Below are 19,823 nucleotides of genomic sequence, written 5' to 3'. Positions count from 1 at the left end.
TCCAATGAATGCAGCCCCCAAAAACACCTGAGAAAAAAGTCCCTCCCTTCAAGCAGATGAATGTATTGAGCCCTATGGAAAGCGTAACTAAGCCTCATGGTCACGTTTACTTGCGAGTAAGCAAACGTGCCTTGGCTGGTGTGGAAGATCAGGTGAAGGAGAGTGCAAGTCTACCACAATGGTCCTGATCCTATGCACCTGGAGCTAAACAAATGCTCCAGAAGGCAGCCTCCCCCCTCCACTAAAAAGGATCAAAACAGAGGCTTCAGCTGATAAGGTGAACCTTTTTGAGACTTACAAAGCCAGGTGGATCCTGCCAGTGATCTGGTTTAAACAGAAGTTCTTCAATTGAACTGGGCACTGGGTAGGGCTGAAAACCTTACTGGTTTTGGGGGGGGGGTGTTATTGCAGGCAGGCTACAGAGGAGATTCACTTGGTGGACCAGGGCTGGCTTCTGCTTATTTAATTATTTGTTTTACTTTAATTATTTATACTTATTCATTTTGATTTGCCTGATGATATCACTTCCACCATGACATCACTTCTGGTGGGTCTTGGACAGATTGTCATTCTAAAAAGTGGGTCCCAGTGGTTAAAGTTTGAGAACTGCTGCAATAAGGTGTTAGTAAGTTGATACCCTGGGGGTGTGTGTGACATCACTAGTGAACAAAATCACTAAAATCATAATTTGGAAGAATAATACCATCATGTTATATATCAGTCAATTCGTAATTTCGTGCAGAATGTGTTCTGTCTTTGTTCTATCAAATGGTACAGCCCAAAAACCAGTGGGGGGGGCGGAGTGATGGTACATCACCACGCCCACCACCTGGGGTGTTGCCCCGCCCACTGCATGGGGGGTGACGAGCTGGCATCCCGCACCGGGTGACGCGAACCCTAGTGACGCCACTGAGTGAGCTTGCATCATATGCAACTCTGGGCTACGTGGCAGGCAATTGTGTGTTTATTTGGAAACAAACAAAACACACACACAACCTCAGGGGCTCCAATAAAGAATGGCAGGAGGGAAGATCATCGCTCATTAGCTCTTCTTGCTGAAGAGCCGCATTTCTTATGGAATTTGGCTACAGCAGAGATTTCCTTGCAGAACACATCAGATCCCTTGGGTTTGTCAGGCCTGGTGGCATCCGCTGCAGAAGGGCAGAGGTGTGTGCTGGGTGTCCTCACAGATCACCACAGCGCATGCCGTCTCTTCTTCCTCTGTGGTCTGTTTTTGTTGTTGCCTAGAGCAGTGTCATAATTACAGTGGGAGAGTAATGGTAAGTACTGCAGGTGCTACACCACGCTGTATAAGTGGTCCCTCCCCCTCACTGAGCAGCTGTACTTACTGCACCACCCCCCTGTAGCTATGCCACTGGCATAGAGTCAACACAAAATTGGACAAGCCGTACCGAGCAAAGAGGGCGACATGGTTAAATTTGCTGGTTTTCTGTTCTTATAGTTGGGCTCTGGCATTGCTATGAAGGGGACCTTCAGGCTCGTGGTTTTGTGTTGGGTAGAACAACTTATTTATATCTTGATATAAATAAAATCCGAAGGTTCCCATAAAACTCTGTGATTACTGCAGTCCGAAGCTAGAAAGGGCTTGAAGTTTCAGCTCCTTGGCTCGTGCACACGGCCATGAATATTTTATGGGGTAGGAAACACTGAGCATCTCAATCTTTTTTTAGTGCTGTCGCTGCCCGCTCGTGTGACTGGTAACCTTCCAGACTGCAGACCAGCACTGCGAGAGCTCCCTTCGAAAACGGTGGGCAGAAATAATATTTATTTCCATGGCAGAATTCAGTGCCTGGTGCTAGAGGTTATTGGTGTTGATGTTGAAATGCTTCTGTATGTTCCCTTGTTGTTGATGCGCTACGCGCGTCAACGCAGAGGTGACATCCAAGGCATTCTTCTAGCAGGGCCTCTGAGAGGGATTTTATCAGGGAGTACAACATTTTGGGGAGCGCTTTTTATGGGTATACAAAGTTTCTTTTGAGCCCCTTCCCTTCTCCACTGGATCTTAATTACAGAGACTCATTGGATCACAATTTCTACGAATTATGATATATAAAACTATGTAGGCTTACACAAAATGTGAATGCCAGTCTTCACACAACATATGCTAACATTTTCTGAGATCCTAGGAAATTTCTGAATCCCCTCCTTTGGCTCCTGGGCTGCCTTTTTAGCCCTGGGCCCAGCCAGGTACAAAGTACCCCCTACCTTCCTCCCACGGGCTCTGGTGAGATAAAATAATCTAAGATTCCAGGAAATTTTCAGCCCCCTTCCTTTGGCTACCAGGGCCCCTTTTTTGACCCCAGACCCAGGTACAATTTACCCCCTGCACTCCCCTCTCCCTTCTCATGGGCCCTGGTTTCAGGGGCAGGTAAAAGCTAGCTGCTAAGGGTAGTAAGAGAAAGGACTCCATGCAATGCAGGGTTTCTCCTGGAGCACACCTCTTGGAACACTGTGGCTGCATTATATCGTTGCCCAAACAAGCACTTGTGGTGTTGCATTGGCCCTGGGTAGCTGTTCAGTCTTAAGTACAAACACATTTCTTTCCTTCTCCTGTATTACCAGCAAATGTTGGAAAGGATTAGTTGGTTGGCTGTAAAATTAACTGGTCCAACAGGTATTTAACAAAACTGTGGCTCACCAAATCCGTCAGTTGCCAAATAAACTTTTTTCTCTCCCTCCTGCTCCCCCCCCCCACCTCAGCCATGCGCCTGGCCAACTCTGTGCATGAGCCTTGAAATGACAAAGCACCCTTTAGTTAATTGTGCGACAGATCGCCCAGAGTTAAAAGTTCTGATTTATATGACTGTAGCTCTAACTGCTCAATAACCCGGGCCTGTAATCTACTTTCATTTCAAACAGAACGGTGATTTATGGGGCGGCATGCCGTTTTAGCTCAGAAATGAGGTGTTCAACATATGCTCTGTTGACATAAATTTGGAATTTATTGCACTTGTCAAAAGTGCCTGTTGGACAAAGGTGCGTATTAAGGCAATAAATGACCGGGAATAGTTTTCTGTCAAATTTCCTAACCATTGTATTCAGTCTATTTGTGGGGTGGGGGTGGAGGGGGGAATTAGATACATACTTGGGGGAAAAAAAGTAATCAAACTTCCTAAAAATTGGTGTGTCTTTGTGTTTTGGAGTTCTGTGCAAAGTTGCAGGCTCTTTGGAATGATGGAAAGCGGTCTGTCCCCCCTCCCAGTTTCTGTGCAAGGACCCCTTTTCTTTCTCATTAAATGAGGAAAGGGGAGCAAATGGGGGAGGGGTTGGAAGGGGAGCTCATTAAATAAATATAGCAGTGAGTGCTTTAATGTTCAGAGTCGGAGCAGGGGAGGGTAGGAGCAGGGGCTTCAGACAAGGCCCGTTTCGTTTACGGTGGGACAAACCTCGGCGCCAGTTTGTATGTGTTGGAAATGGAAAAGGTACAAAAGAGAGCGACTAAGATGATTACGGGGCTGGGGCACCTTCCTTATGAGGAAAGGCTACGGCGTTTGGGCCTCTTCAGCCTAGAAAAGAGACGCCTGAGGGGGGACATGATTGAGACATACAAAATTATGCAGGGGATGGACAGAGTGGATAGGAAGATGCTCTTTACACTCTCACATAATACCAGAACCAGGGGACATCCACTAAAATTGAGTGTTGGGCGGGTTAGGACAGACAAAAGAAAATATTTCTTTACTCAGCGCGTGGTCGGTCTGTGGAACTCCTTGCCACAGGATGTGGTGCTGGCGTCTAGCCTAGACGCCTTTAAAAGGGAATTGGACGAGTTTCTGGAGGAAAAATCCATTATGGGGTACAAGCCATGATGTGTATGCGCAACCTCCTGATTTTAGAAATGGGTTATGTCAGAATGCCAGATGCAAGGGAGGGCACCAGGATGAGGTCTCTTGTTATCTGGTGTGCTCCCTGGGGCATTTGGTGGGCCGCTGTGAGATACAGGAAGCTGGACTAGATGGGCCTATGGCCGATCCAGTGGGGCTGTTCTTATGTTCTTATGAACAGTGCTTGCCCTGAAGGACTGCAACAAATAAAAGGTTAGACATTCCCAGTCTTACCAAGTAGCATTGGTTTGGGCTTGAGGTGGTGTCCAGTGGTATGCATTGCAGTACACTGTGTCACCTGCAGTACTTACCAAGCCAGCCCTCTCTAGCTAAGCTGCTGATAAGACTGGGAATGTACACAAGTACCACTGGTTGAAAAACACAACTCTATGGTCTTCTCTATGGTCCTTGCCTCGTGTGATGCCACTTCCAACTTCTGGGAGACTTGTCCAAATTCTTCAGCTGTTTCTAGAGGAACTGTCTGTCGTAACTAATTGTCTGTCCCTCTTGGTCCACCTGTGAACCTTTCACTGCGCCATAATGTGCCCAGCACACTGGTTGAAAATCACTGAGTGAGGGGATGAGGTGACCTTTTCGGAAGCTGCTTTAAAGTTTTGAATGTTTAATCTGTCCTTCCCACAGGGCATGCAGCAATCTGTAGAAATGCCCACTCGTAACTGCAGAGTAAAATCATCTTCTGAGTAGATTTTAAAAATAAAACCTACTGTAGTTATAAGCCCCCTACTTTTGCACTGTAGTGCTCAAATTAAGCCAGGCTCTTCTCTTGCTCCATGCCATAATCTGAGGGGGGGGGGGAATATTTTATAACAATATTTTTCTCCTGAAATGGAGTTCAAAGTTTAGTTTGGTATCTACTTTGTTGAGGAGGAGGAGGAAACACTATCTACATGCAGCTGAAGAATGCAACTTGTTTGGTGAGAGTGAATAGAAATGTTCCCCCTCCTGTATCAGGGTGGAATATGGAATCAGTGAAATCAGCTGTGGGTTCAAGGGGGACAAAAAGAACATTCTGCTTTACCCTGTTCAAATGAACTTATGGAACTCGCCTCCAACAAGGCATGGAGATTCAAGGTGACATAGTTGCTTTTTAAGAAACTAGGGTTAGAGAAATTCACGTAGGTTGGGTTCAGCAAAGGTTTCATGCCCTGATGCCTGAATTGAAGCTTCATGTTCCCAGGCAGGCAGGCAGGCAGGCAGGCAGGCAGCCTACCCTTCAGTGCCAGTTGCTGGAATGGATAGCCACAGAGTATAGCTTGGACCACCATGCAGGCTGGGTGGTGGCATGTAGCTGCCCACTGTTGGAGACAAGATCTGTCTGACTGAGTTAGGCCCACCTTGGCCTGATCCCGCAGGCTGCTCTTGCATTCAGCATATCTCTGCCCCTAGTTAGCCTTGCAGGCCTCCACCACTCACTGCCCTAGCAGAGCAACCAAGGAACAGCGATTCCTCCGGCTCAGCTGGAACAAAGACCTCAGTGAGTGGAAGCCATGTGTACAAGGCTTTCTGCTCTCGTCCCCCCTACTGTTCTTGTGTGCGGGTGGATTCGGTCTGCATTGACAAATGTCTGTGTGCACCCATTGTACGCACACAAACATAAAAACCCTCCGAATGGTTCTGAGTGGCTTGCCACCAATCCCCTCTCCCTTTCACACACAGCACCCCGTTGGGAAAACTCATAATTTTTACACCACACGGTCTTGACTGGTCAGTGCTGGAATTACTATCTCTTTGAAGTGCTTCTTGCAAGCGGGTTTACAGGCCTTTTTAATTACCTACAGCTTGCAAGAGGCCTACTTCCAGTCCAGCTTTTGATTGTTTGTTCTTTCCAGCGGCCTGTTCGGAAGGCCGGGAGTGCGGCAATTCTCTTCCCCCTCCACCCTCTCCGCTCTGGCCTGGCCTTCCCCAAACGTTCAACACAAAACCCGAGGAAAGGTCTGCTTTGGACATCCTGTTTAGAAAGAGCATCTTTCTGAAGCCGGTTCTTCTCCAAAGATCTACAGCTTGTCTTCTGCGCACCTGTACATTACTGGGACTGTGATCTGCTAGATAAGAGGTGGAAAATATGTCAGATTCCTGGGGGCACCCAGAATGCTAGGAGTCAGCCTGAAATGTTTGGAAACATTGTCTGTGTGCTTTACCTTATTTAGAAGGGACGAGAGCAACCAGACTCCTGGAATTTTTCTACATTGGGTTACACATTGGCAGGCAGATAGGGTGGTGGGTCAAATATTTTCCATTGATTGCTTATTATTTGACAGCAGTCTGATACTGTATTGTCAAATATCTCATGTAACCAAGAATGCTTCTTTGTAGATGGCAGTTTTCCTTTTTGAAGATGTAGTTCTGCTGTCACTTCTTAGCAGGGCTCGGAGTGAGGGTTGTGTTGTCCCCTAGACCTGTTCGTGTTCGCGTAGAAATCACTTGTGGAATTTTTGAGGAAAGCCACCTAAGTTTCTAGAAGAGTAAAATTTCTCAGTGAGCCTCTGGCAGCAACTGTTACCCTGCACATGCCCAGTTTCGTCTGATCTCAGAAGTTAAGCAGGGTCAGGCCTGATTAGTACTTGGATGGGAGACCACCTGGGAATACCGGGTGCTGTAGGCTTATACCATAGTCTTTCCATGCCCGATCTCGTCTGATCTCGGAAGCTAAGCAGGGTCAGGCCTGGTTAGTACTTAGATGGGAGACCGCCTGGGAATACCTGGTGCTGTAGGCTTATACCATAGTCTTTCGAGACTGAAGGTTGCCAACCATTTTTTCTGCACTTCCCTAGGCCTGCTGCATGGATCCAGTAGCAGAGCACTGTGTGCAAAGTCTACACAGGGAGCCACTTTTTCAGTGGACTTTCAGAATGGTTTACTTTGAGCCCAATCCTAAAGGCCCTCAGTGCTGGCGCTGAGCTCCAGCATCAGCACTGGCTGTTGTATACATAACATAAAGCACTTTACGGCATCCTCTGTGCAGGGAACGCTGGCCCGGTGCCAGTTGGCACTGTATATAGTGCTGACGGTCACTGCCTGGAGCAAGAGAAGAGCTCCAGGTGGCAGTAAGGTCTGTTGGGGTGGAGGGAAGCATTCCAGGGTGGGGGGAGGGCATACCGAGGGGAGGAACTAGGGCAGGAGCGGAGTGGGACCTGCAGAATCCTGCTCTGATGTATCCTATCCTCCATGTTGGGCTGCAAAGTCCGACATGGAGGCTCTCAAGTCTGTGCTGGCAAAATAGCTGGCACAGTCTTGAGAAGTCCCATTGTGGGACTTGAGGCTTTCCTTGGGGGAAGGAGACAAAAGTCTCTTTCCCCCAAGGAGACCTCCGCCGGCCCTAGCAGTGCTGCCAGATGCTGCGGTAGCCATTTTGGTGCCGCTGCACCCAGCACCACCACCAGGGATAGGATTGGGCTGTTGGGAGCTGTCCATGTAATGCAGTGGAAAAATCTAGGGTGAGCAGAGCTTTGATTGGGCAGCAGTGTCTGCCCTCCAAAAACAAGCCGATGCTCCGTTTGATTTAGTGAACTGGAAAATGGCAGCCCTGCCCTTAGGCAATTGCTGGACATATCCTCACTTCAGCAAGGGAGACCTCAGATGCCTGTTAGTCTTAGCCTAATATATTCAGGGCAAGAGGAATATTTGAATTTCCACACCCCAGCATCAATTTTCTAGGGGCTTGGTTGGCAGGCATGAAAAAGCTCCAGCTCTGATTACCCACCCCTTTTTATTTGCTCTAGTGGATCAGCTTTGTATGTACAGCAGCTTTAACTTGGAGCACATATATTCAGAAACATCATTTGTGTTTTGTGGCGAAAGGGGGTATCCAACCTATAGCTCTTTTTGATCTTCTACATAAGTTTTGCAAGCTTCAGTTTGCTCATGCTAACGTTTCTAAGGACGTGTGAGAGATTTGCAAGGCATGTTGTTCAGATTTGAAATTTACAATGTCACTGAGATGTTGAATATTAACACACTGTTCATCTTTCTGTCGTTTTTGTTTTGAAGAATATAATTGAGAATCAATGTCTATGTGCTTCTCAAAGTACTTTGCGTGTGTGTTTTCTTAAAAGCTCAACCTTCGTGAAAACGGCAGGCTTGTCTATTGATCTTTTGCTTTCAGATCTTAACAGTGTGAGCGGCTATAATACCTTACTTACATCTGCTAGGTCTGATTTTTTTTCCTTTTTTTGCAATGTTGCCTTAATCCAGTGAGCATAAATAGAACATTTCAATCATATTTTGCTACCAGGAGCCTGGGAGATAAAGCGCTTTAAGACCTCGCTGAAAGAGACTGTATAAGATCGGGTGTGATACCATCACCCCTATAAGCAGGTGCCAAATGGAAAACTTTTGTTCCTGCAAAATTTGTTGATAGAGATATTTCAAATAAATTACTTGCCGAAAGCTAGAGCACCGTTCTTTAAAACACACACACACCACAATGGGTCGCTTACGTAACTGCTGAAAATGTTGGGGCCTGGAATTTGATTGCCATGTAGATCTCTAGGTGAGCTGTTGGATGTAGTAAGATTAATGTGTTGCTTTGTCATTTCTGACACCCTGTTCAAATGCTTGGTTTGGGGTAGCAAGAGGGGGCGGCGGTGGGGGGGAGAGGAGGTGGGGGAGGGGGTGTCTTATCTCCCAACGTTTTGCTGGGATTGTGGTTAGCTTCATGCTCTCTTGTGTGCCCTGTTGGTTATAAGAACTGAGACGGCACACCTCAGGAAGCAAACTGAGCCCCTGTGATGCTTTGGGACTCGTCTGTAGCCTCTGGAAAGGGCTTATTTGTGCATGTCTTCTCCAAAATGATATACTTCTCTGGGTCTCTAGTCTCAGGTTTACTTATTCCCCCATAAACCTTCATGAGCATCACCCTTGGTCAGGTGGCAACCAACGACTGGACCTTTTTGGTGGTGACATTCCTGTCTTGTTGATTCACCCAGGTCTTTTCACCTTTGGCTTCAACCTGCTCATCTTTGCACTGCAGAATTTTCAGGGTGTTCTCTACTGATTTAATTGCATTTTTAAGGTGCTGTTGAAATTCAACATGTGTTTGTTTTTGGAGTTTATGGTCAACCAGAGGCGTAGGATAGACAAGTAAATCGATAACTTGGCCTCCCAAACCCTTCATTTCTCCCTGTATTGGCAGCAGAAAGGCAGCTGGAGGCTTGAACGAATGTGCCATGTTTCCAAACACAGACAGTGTTTCAGATTCTGACTCTTCCTTGTTTGAACTGGTGCATGGCACCTAATCCTTCCAGCAACCTAGGGTACCTGTGGGCATAGGTGTGACCCTTTCCAGTGTTAAATTCCAGCATTTGAGTGTGATGGTCAGAACAGAACCTGCTTGGAATATTGGGGCAAAGTGCAAGACACTGTACAACAAGAGCCCCAGAACACATCCTGCAAAGTCAAGCATCCTGCTTCCCATGGCAGCCAACCCAGTGTCCCCAGGGAGGTCCCCATCCCCTGCCAGTAACTGGCATGCGGAGACAGAATTCTCCTGAATGTGGAGGTTCCATATAGCCTCATCACTAATAACACAGGCCAGCACACATTTTGCTTCCTTAAATGTTGCACTAATTCCTGGGTATATTTGGGGTGCTGATTCCAAAAATGGCCTCCGTTTCGCCCTATCAGTCTAGTTTTGGAGACACGGCATAGCCTCTTTAGTGAATGGTTCAAGCAGCTTCCTCATGAGGAAGCCTACACCATGTCTTCCTCATGAGGAAGCTGCTTGAACCATTCACTAATGAGGCTATGCCGTGTGTCCAAAACTAGACGTGAGAGGGCAAAACGGAGGCCATTTTTGGAATCGGCACCCCAAATTCATATCAAACCACCATAAAGTTTGGGAAAAAATTTTCTGACCCTCAGTTTTGTAGGCCTGTGTAACCAGAGACAGGTGTCCTTCATGGGCATCTTGGGCAGTGAGCTTCATGGGCTGTATGTTGTACAAAGTTCTGTCTGCTGTCCTTCTATTTCCTGTCCATCTTTTTCACTGGCTAACCTGAGTTCAGGTACTGAAACTGAAACACTTTTTTTTTTTTAAAAATGTGCATCCTCCACCTGGTACAGAAAAATGGATTGACAGAAGGGCTGAGAGTGGGAGGCCAACAGAAGGAAGTGAGGGCCAGACGGGTGGTGTCGGAAAGGAGAGTGACCTGGAGTGGGAAGAGAATGGGAGGTATACCAACAGAAAAACACCCCATGGACATCCTGGAGAAGGGGAGGCTGGGGAAGGGAGAGGGGACTAGGAAGGGATGGTCAGGGGGTGCCAGGGGAAGCTGACTGGGAACTAGAATGCTGCTTCCAGAATCTCTCTTGGGCATTTGCTCCACCTTCCAGTAGCTAGAGCCTAGCTGGGGGGGGGGCAAAGCACAGAGTTTTGCAGGGAGCCTCACTGCAGCGTGTAAGCAGTCCCTCCCCCTCCCCTTCGGAGCCATTCCAGGCAGTGGGAGCAAAATGGAGGTGAACACCAAATCTTAATGCTTTGCACCCCCATTAGCTACTCCACTAATAGTAGCTCAGCTCTCTTGTGTCTAACATCCTAGCAGCCTGGATTGTACATTCAAGCCATGTTTTTGTCTGTCTGCGTAATTACAAGATCCTTCAGGTTCTCAACCTGTTTGCCTTTCTGCTGTTTTCATGATTACTGTATATCCCTTGTTTGTTTTCTTGTTAGCTGGGAGGCTTGAACAAGTTACACAAACACTGCACACCCCTTTCTTGCCTGGGAAGAGTTAGGGTGATGTGTGGGCCCTGCGTTTGCAGGTTACCCTGTGATGAGTTTGCCTGGCTTTGGGAAGGACAGGGAAAGAAAAGTTTATGTGCATGTGTTATCGCTTGCAAACTTCACTTGTCTATGATTTTCTAGCTCCTCTGGTCAATTGCTGCGAGGCAGTGGCATAGCTAGAGGGGGTGCAAAGCACAAAGTTTTGCAGGGAGCCTCACCACAGTGTGCAGGCAGCCCCTCCCCTTCTGAGCCATTCTGGGCAGTGGGAGCAAAACAAAGGCAAATGCCAGGATCCAAAGGGAAGGCATTGCAAAACTTTGCGCTTTGCACCCCCTCTGACTACACCATACCTTTGAGATTGCCAGCATCTGTTGGCTTGAAGTTCCAGGCCTGGCCTGGAACTTGCTTTCTTGAGTACATACTGGTGGAAGGGCAGACTATAAATAAAACGGGGGGGGGGATAATTTGGCTGTGAGAAGTGGCACAATGGCTCCTTGCTTGAGGGTAGGGCACCCACTTTTCTACAGAAGGTCTTTGATTCAACCCCTGACAGCACCTCTGATTAGAACTCGGGAAAGACCCTTGTGTGGAGCCTTGGAGGGCCGTGGCCTGCCTGTGGAGACCACATGGAGCTAGGTAGGTCTACATCAGTATCCAGCAGCTTCTAAGACTCCTTGAATTTGCCCCAGTTGGAGAAGGAAGACCTCGTGTCTGCAAACCATCAGCAGTCCAAGTTGTCTTTGGCTGTGGTGGCTGCAGCTGGGTTTGTGAATTGGTTGCTGGGCCACTGGCTCCATTTTCTGGTTTTGCTCTTTGTCCTGCGTCTTCAGGATGGTGTCCATGCAGGTTATCTCGTTTTTTCCCTTCCACAACCCTACAGGGGAGGTTTAGACTGAGGAAACCTCTTAGTAGAGTGAGGACAAGCCCAGACTGCCCTGGTCCTAAGTTCAGCACTCGAGCTCTCTGTGTGGTCTGCCATTCCCAAGACTGTGATCTGCAGTTCCTGGAGGCTGTAGGAAGCCCAGTCTGATCGACAGTGTATTCAACTGTCTTAAAGTAAGAGGGTAACTGGAGCTGGGGCACCAGCAGTCTCCATTCCCCACAGTGGAGAAGGCAGCAGGTGAACCTCCAGGGACCAGTGGCATGATGATCAGGGTGTGAAGTGCCCCATGTGACATTTGTGCATCTCCCTTTTCCTCTTGTGCTTATGGCTTGATGGAGTCCATACTGAATACAGCTCAGTAACCAAGCAACCTGTGTGTGCTGCTCTAAAACAGTGATTTTCGACCAGTGTGCCACAGCACACTGGTGTGCTGCAAATGGTCTGCAGGTGCGCCATGGGAGTTTGGGGGAGAGTCATTTATTAGTAGGGCCATTGGGGGATGTGAGCCCCCCGCTGGCAGTGTGGTGTGTCTTGTGAACTGTCAACAATCTGGTGGTGTGCCTTGACACTTTTAGTGCCTTGTCAGTGTGCTGTGAGATGAAGGAGTTTGAAAGTCACTGCTTGAGCGAGTATCCCCAAGTGATATCCCTCCTGGCCCATGTTCCTCCCAGATTCTCAGTCTTCCCCATTATACAGTGTCAAGCAATCGTGTGGCTGCTCTTGCTTTGGTCTCCCTGCAGGGGCCACCTTATTTTGAAGCCCCGTCCATTTTCAAAGTTTATTCCCCATTTGCAAGATAGGTTGGCAACCTTCAGTCTCGAAAGACTATGGTATAAGCCTACAGCACCCAGTATTCCCAGGCAGTCTCCCATCCAAGTACTAACCAGGCCTGACCCTGCTTAGCTTCCGAGATCAGACGAGATCAGGCATTTGCAAGATCTGGTCCTTCTTTGTGTCTTGTTAGGTCTCTCCTTAGAAACCGGAGTGGGCTTGGCTGGACCATGTTCCATAAATGTTTGGGTTGCTTCAGAGCCTGGGTTTTTCCTAGAAAACAATAAATGTCTTCTTCCCTGACATTATGAAACAACTCCAGAGTGCTGGAATGCTTCTTGCCTCCCTAGCTTAATATTGTTCATAATTCTTGCGAACTGAATGATAGCTGCTCACATCCTAACAAAGAAATTATTTTTGAGGCAGCAGCCAAAATACTTGGGTGGCTCTATGTCTTGAACCGAATTCTGTTTTGTTGCTTGGCTGCCGCACCAAAGTCCAATCTGCAGATTGAGTCTTTGCTGTAACGAGGGAGGGCTGTTTTCTTTCATGATTTGACTTCCTTTCTGTCTTTAAAAAAAAAAGTTCGTAAACACTGTATCTCACTCTTGTTTGTTTTTTAAATAGCAAATGTGATGCCCTGTAACAGGTCTATTTTCTCTCTTCGTTCAGTGTTTTGTTTTATTTTTAAAGATTTGAATCTACTTTTCTTCCGCAAGGGAATTCAAGATGGTTAACAGCACAGCGATGCAAGCAATCGTGGCAATATCAGAGCAGCTTGATAAAATATTATAATAGAATCTGCAGCCTCAACAGATAAACTGTTTGGCTTTACCTAAAAGCCTCTTTAATGAGCCAAATCTCTGATAGGTATTTCCATTTACGAGAACAAGGAGGGCAATGGAGCGATTTGGGCCTCTTTGGCCAAGGGTATACCAGAGCATTTTTCTAGTAAAGGCTTCTCTCAAAATGTCTTCCTGATTCACCCAACAGGAGCTTCAAAATTCATTTTGCTTTGCTAAATTCAAAGCAGACTCTAGATAGCTCACTGCTGGTACTGCACTGATACTTGCCCTTATAAAATGCTAAAGCGAGATAACGTCAGTTTTTAAAAAAATCTGGAAAGGCTAGTAGTAGTAACAATCAGAGTTTGGGAAACGACAGAGTTGACAGTTCTGAAATTTCCTAGCGTCGCACCCATTGTCAGATGCGGTGGAAGCACTTTAGGGACATTTCACACACTGGGTGCAATCCAGTCAAAGCTGAGCACTTTTAAGCCCTGTTGGTTTCAGTGGGACTTAACTTTGTGCTCAACTTTGGCTGGATAGTGCCTTGTGTGTGTTTTAAGTGTACACCTGAAAATGTAAGCATGGATGCAGTGCACACCTGGACAAATATCAGCATCCTACAGGTCTGCTCATTTCAAGTGTACACTTAATTTTTCACCTTCCTTCCTCCATGGATCTCAGGGTGGTGTACATGGTTCCTTCCCTCCCTGTGTCCTCACAACAACCCTGAGAGGTAGGTGAGCCTGAGAGATCCTGGCTGGCCCAAGGTCACCCAGGAATCTTTTGTTGCTGAGCAGGGATTTGAACCTGGATCTTCCAGGTCTAACGCCAGAACCACTGCACCATCCTGGCTACAATTGTTGAGCTCTGGATGTTGCTGTTTTAGTTCGGTGACTGCTGGAGGATACTGCGTAAGATCTGCATATTCACCCCCTTCATATTCTTGTCAAGGAAAGAGACTTGCCTGGAAGGTTGAAGACTGAGAAGTTGTGTTTGAATGTCGCATTTCTCTGTCTGGTTTCTAGCACTTTGGGGGGTGCCTAATGGACCACTTTTGAAGGGTTTTGGGGTCATGAATCTTCAGCCCTTTGCATTTTCAACCCTGTGCTGTGCTGTGGCCAGGGTGTTAGTGGATGGATTTCAGGGAAGGAAATGAGGGGTGAAAAAATTGGAGATCTTTTTCTCTCCTTGCGCTGATAGCAGTTCTGCTGCCTATCTTGGCATAGAGCAGAGTCTGGTAAATATCATTTGGACCTGACAAATGACTCCAGAACTCATCGCTTTCTGAAAGCAAAAGAATAGCCTCCCGACCAGAAAGGTCTTGGATGGGTGCCTTCCATCACTTGGCTGAGAAAGTGTCTCGATTCACAGCCTGAGGTTAGTAGTATAGACGGGAGCAGGAGGATAGATATCTTGAGATGCTGATTCAGAACCTTTTTGTCTTCATTTCCACACACAACCCGCCCCCCATCATCCTGTTTGTGTTTCTGTCCTCCTTGAATTCATATTGTTCTTTCTTTTCTGATCATTTCCACAGTGCTTTTATAAATGTGAAATGCACTTTGGACTACGTATCTTGGCTGTCCTTGACAGTAATTGTGAAAGGCTGGCTATCAGTAGACTAGAAAATATGTTCAATATTCCAGTGTTGGCATGCCTGAGATTTCTCCTGCTCTGCTTATTAGAAAGAAAGAAAGAAAGAAAGAAAGAAAGAAAGAAAGAAAGAAAGAAAGAAAGAAAGAAAGAAAGAAAGAAAGATGGAGGACTGAGGCTGGGCTAAGCGAAGCAGCTGTAAAATGAATGTGTAGCTACGGGGGCTGTAGAACCCAGAATCAGCCTCATCTACTAAACAACATTACTGGTGTGATATGTGTGGGGGGCAGGCCTGCCTTCACTGGGAAAGTTCTTCCTTGGTTGTATGCAGTGGGCCCTCCTTATCCGTGGACTTGGCAACCATGGATTTGAGCTTTCACGAATGCCCCAGAGGTCTTCCCATGCACAACCAGAAGCCACTTCCAGTTCACACCACAGCCTCCCCACACCTCAGAACACCTCTTGGACGTATGTCATTGCTGTGAACTGGAAGTGGCTTCTGAGGAGGCTGGGAAGCTGTGCGCAACCTATGGGGGGCCGGGCATGTCTCCAGGTAAGGTTTGTGGTGCCACATGGACCCCCCATGGATTTCATTGTCTGCAGATTTCTGTATCCATGGGGGGTCCCCTGTGGGTTCTGAGAGCCCACTGTATATGCCTCCCGAGAGGCAGATTTCTTAAAATTCTACCCATAGTAGAATTGTCAGTGTCACTTCCGCTTGTCATCTTACGAGGACTTCTGGTTGTTCCCCTCCCTTTGCAGCCTACTTTGCAGCCTTCTACATCACGGAACAGGAGTGACTGCATCACAGAACAGGAGTGACTATTGAAATATCCCACTTCATGGCTTTGGGCTTGGGAAAATTCTTTAGAAAGCGATACATTTGATCCTCCCAAGTGAATCTGCCGACTTCTTCGGGACACCTACTGCACCCCTGATCTGAGGTGTTGAAATCATGTGGATTCAGAGGCATAGCTAGAGGAGGAGGAAAGCACTAAGTTTTGAAGGGAGCTCACGGCAGCATGCAAGCAGCCTCTCCCCCTCCCCCTTGGAGACATTCCGGGTGGTGGGAACAAAATGGAGGCAATTGCCTTGACTGCCCATGCGCTCCATCCTGCATTCACCTCCATTGTGTTCCCACTGCCCAGAATGACTTCGAAGGAGAGGGGGTCGGGCCACTTGTGTGCCGCCATGAAGCTCCCTTCAAAACTTAGTGCTCTGCACCCTCGCTAGCTATGCCACTGTATAGATTTGTGAAATATTCCAAAGTGTACTGCTGATACTTTAAAACAAGTTTCTCTTTTCTTCCCGGCCCCTTCCTATGCAGACAAAAAAGACTCATTCTCTTCTGTCTCTTGTCGTTTTTGTTTATTCTCAGGAAACTGCACAGTGGAATGAAAACATACGGGTGCGAATTGTGCGGGAAACGGTTCCTCGACAGCTTGCGCCTCCGAATGCACTTATTGGCTCATTCAGGTAGGCTGGGAATGGTGGGTGGGCTTCTCTTTCTGGCTCCCCTTCTGAGTTTGATGCGCTTGGAAAGCTGGGAGTTTGGGGTTCTGCATTGATGGAGCAACTTCCCTCCCCGCGCTCAGCCCTGCCCCCTGCAGGCAAGAGTGGAATGCCGGGCGGGCTGGGGCATGTGACCAGCAAGTGAATTGGCTGGGGAGAGGCTGATATGCATCTGCTTGTCCTTCCCATGAAGGTAGGCTGGAACAGGATCAACTTGCCCTCTGAAGCCACTGCTAATGATTCAAAGCTGTTCCTTGTCATTTTTGTGGGTTGTTCCTTTGTTCTTGGTTCCCTAATTGCATAGATGCTTAAGTGCGGCCATGACTTACAGGCTTTAAATCCCATGTGCCTGATTACTATTTGATTCTGTCCATCAGCTTGCAATATCTACAGGCAGTGCTCTGGCCTGCCTGCTTGCCTGCCACCGTCTTCTTTGCCCAGTGTCTGTCTTGTGTGTTACCTTCTCACTGCCGTATCCTCCATGTTTGAGTGTCTGCTGAACTTTCTTTAGTAAAACCGTTTGCAGAATCAGGCATTGGCTGCCTGTAATGATTCTCACGATTGGGTTCAAATTATGCAGGGCCTCTCATTAAATAGATAGAGAGGGGTTGGAATACTAAGCTGGTGAGATGGCCCAGCACTCTGCAAAGTTCCTTGAGTTCTCAGACCTGTCTTCCATGCACAGCTTCATGCACCATGAATTTTCTGGTTGGGGGGCTTTTGTCTTCTTTGCCAGCAGCTGCAGGATTTTGACAGAACAGGAGGTGAAGTTGTAGCCCTTTTGGTAAAGTATGGAAGCCGGTGTGATCCCAGTTCTGAAGGAATTTGGGAACGCCTTTGTGGCGGAGTTCTGTCTACCATCTACTACAGATGAAATGTAACTGTAGATGTCAATATGTGCATGGATCTGTGCAAGGGACTGGTTTGGGGAGGGGCTGCTGCTCGTGCAGGTGGCCTGTCCAGCTTCAGTCTCTGGCAGCACCTCTGAGTGGGACTGGGAAAGACTTCTCAGCTACTCATCCTGGAGAGTTGCTGCTGGCCTGTGTGGGCAGCACAGCTCAGTGGCCCAGTAAGTGAGACTTGAGCAAAGCCACTTTGTGTGTTTTGGCAGGGCCGGCCTTAGGGCAGCTTAACCAATTCGGCCAAACCGAACCCTGTGCATGGAGGGGCCCTGCTCTGGGGCCATAAGTGGAGCGCCCACAGCCGGAGTTGGTACCACGCTCTGTAGCTAGTGCTCCAGCATAGAATCTTCCTTGTTGAGGCATTACAAGGAGAGTATGGCAAGCAGAGCATGACCACTGGGCATCTCTCCCACCTGCCTGCCCCTGGGTCAGATTGACCTGAAATCTCACCCCTCCCCCCGGCAGTGATGCCGTTGCTGGGCGTTTCATCACTGCCACTCATCCTGGTGAGAAGCCCCCCGTCCTGCGGGGGGGGGTGCCCTCCTCAGAAATGTTTTGCATTGAGCCCCACAGCTCCTAAGACTGACACTGGTTCCCGGGGTCAGTCCAGAATTCTAGGAGGAGCAAGAGCATGGGAGGCTGGGATGGGGGGGCTCTGCACCCCGTCTCCCAGCCCTGGGCTTGGCTCCTCCGCCGTGTGCGCCTGGCCTTGTCCGAGAGCAGTGCAGCAGCGGCAGGCCGCGTGCGGTGCCTGCTCAGCCTCTCAGCTGTGTTTTCCCTCCACTGCCCCCCCTCCTGCTCTGGCACACGCTCGCTCTGTTTGTTGTTGTAGCCTTGGCTCGGTGCCAGCAGCTGGCTGGCGGCCTGCCTGCTTTGCGGGTACAGTATGTACAGTCAGCGCTGAGCCAAGTTTGTCATCATGAAAGATTAATTTTTTTTTCTCTTCTTGCTTGGGTGGGAGGGAGGGAGGCGCTGCTCTGATGCTCAAAAACAGCCGCGTCAAATTCCAGCGCTGTTGTTTATGAAAGCTTCCCCTCCCCCTTTGGCCTTGTTTATTCAGACCTTCTCTGCCCCCCCTCTTTTTCCCTCCTCCCTCTCCCACCCCCATGAGATAAGCTTACACCATATTGACTGCATAAGGGCCTCCTCTCCACACTGGAACGAGGGGTTTTAAAATCTTATTTTGTGCAGGGGGCATGCAGAGAAATCCACACCTTACTTACATAAGAACATAAGAACAGCCCCACTGGATCAGGCCATAGGCCCATCTAGTCCAGCTTCCTGTATCTCACAGCGGCCCACCAAATGCCCCAGGGAGCACACCAGATGACAAGAGACCTCATCCTGGTGCCCTCCCCTACATCTGGCATTCTGACATAACCCATTTCTAAAATCAGGAGGTTGCGCATACGCATCATGGCTTGTACCCCGTAATGGATTTTTCCTCCAGAAACTTGTCCAATCCCCTTTTAAAGGCGTCTAGGCAAGACGCCAGCACCACATCCTGTGGCAAGGAGTTCCACATACCGACCACACGCTGAGTAAAGAAATATTTTCTTTTGTCTGTCCTAACCCGCCCAACACTCAATTTTAGTGGATGTCCCCCTCAATTTTAGTGGATGTCCCCTAAATATCTACTTGATTAGATATCAGCTGAGGGGGGCAGTCCCCGAGGCCCAGCCCCTCAGAGCTCACTTGCTTGCCCCACATCTCCCTCCTAGCCTTCTCCATTGTGTTGCTTTGAGTCCTTCTGCTGGTAACAGTAAGCTTAATTTAACATGTTTTAAAAATTCATCTCCTATGCACATTCCCTGATTGTTCACCAGCAATGCTTGATGATCAAGATGCATCTTTTCTCCCACTGAACAGATGATAAATGTGCAAGTTAAAGAGCGGGACTGATCAAGGCAGACCCAGTTTCCATGGGGCCCTGTTAGGGTCACTGCCCTGTAATGACCAGCACGTATGTAGTGGATGGCAATTGGGTTGGGATCCAATCGATGTTAAGATTTGTCATGTGCAAATGTATGCACGGCTCTGTGTGCTGCCAGCCCTTTTCTGGTCACCTGTGGGGTTGTGACCACCAAGGAGACTACCAGAGAGGGAGAGGAGAGCCAGTGGCTTAGCTGTGGACAGGGTTCTTGGCTCTGAGGAGAAAGCACCCAGTTAAACTTCTCTTTGGGATAGTGGATTTGTTCACTCCTGAGTTCTGGTGATCATATCTTTGGGCTGGGAAAGTGCAGATATTTCAGGTACAGGACAGGTTGCCCTGATCCAGCAAAGGAGGGCCGTGAGTGGATCACTTCTCAGATCAAGATACAAGAATGGGTCATTGAATGCACGCAATGTTGTTATAAAAATTAAAGGCAAGGTGGGCCCAGCATCCCACTTCCAGCAGAGGCCAGTCACAAGCTAAGTCTACCAACAGAGCATCAGGGCAACAGTCCTACCCTCTTGGTTCACATCCTGTAGCAGACTCATTGCCCAAGCATCTGGATCCACACTGACTCTCATGGCTTTTTGCTGCAGGGGCCCTTTACGTGTGTGGGGTGTGTGTCTGTAGATGCACCTGTGGCGTTCCTGGTGCACACAAGGGCTTTCCCATGAATTTCACAACTGCGATACAAGGACATCTGCAAGAAGGATCTGAAGGCCTTAGGAGTGGACCTCAACAAGTGGGAAACCCTAGCCTCTGAGCGCCCGCTTGGAGACAGGCTGTGCAGCATGGCCTCTCCCAGTTTGAAGAGACACTTGGCCAACAGTCTGAGGCAAAGAAGGAAGGCCTGTAGC

General features: G+C 48.2%; 1 protein-coding gene and 1 pseudogene across 1 annotated transcript in view; both read left to right on the top strand.

Moving 5' to 3' along the window:
* ZBTB16 (zinc finger and BTB domain containing 16) overlaps positions 1 to 19,823 on the top strand; it is a 161,389-nt gene that overhangs the window by 57,811 nt on the left and 83,755 nt on the right. The window contains 1 exon segment of the mRNA XM_066639552.1: positions 15,998 to 16,095. Coding sequence (XP_066495649.1) covers positions 15,998 to 16,095 — 98 coding nt within the window.
* LOC136662857 (5S ribosomal RNA) lies at positions 6,466 to 6,580 on the top strand (annotated as a pseudogene).

Source organism: Tiliqua scincoides, chromosome 11, assembly GCF_035046505.1.
Source record: "Tiliqua scincoides isolate rTilSci1 chromosome 11, rTilSci1.hap2, whole genome shotgun sequence".
NCBI lineage: Eukaryota > Metazoa > Chordata > Lepidosauria > Squamata > Scincidae > Tiliqua > Tiliqua scincoides.
Note: the sequence above shows the minus strand (reverse complement) of the source record. Positions and strands in the feature narration are given on the sequence as shown.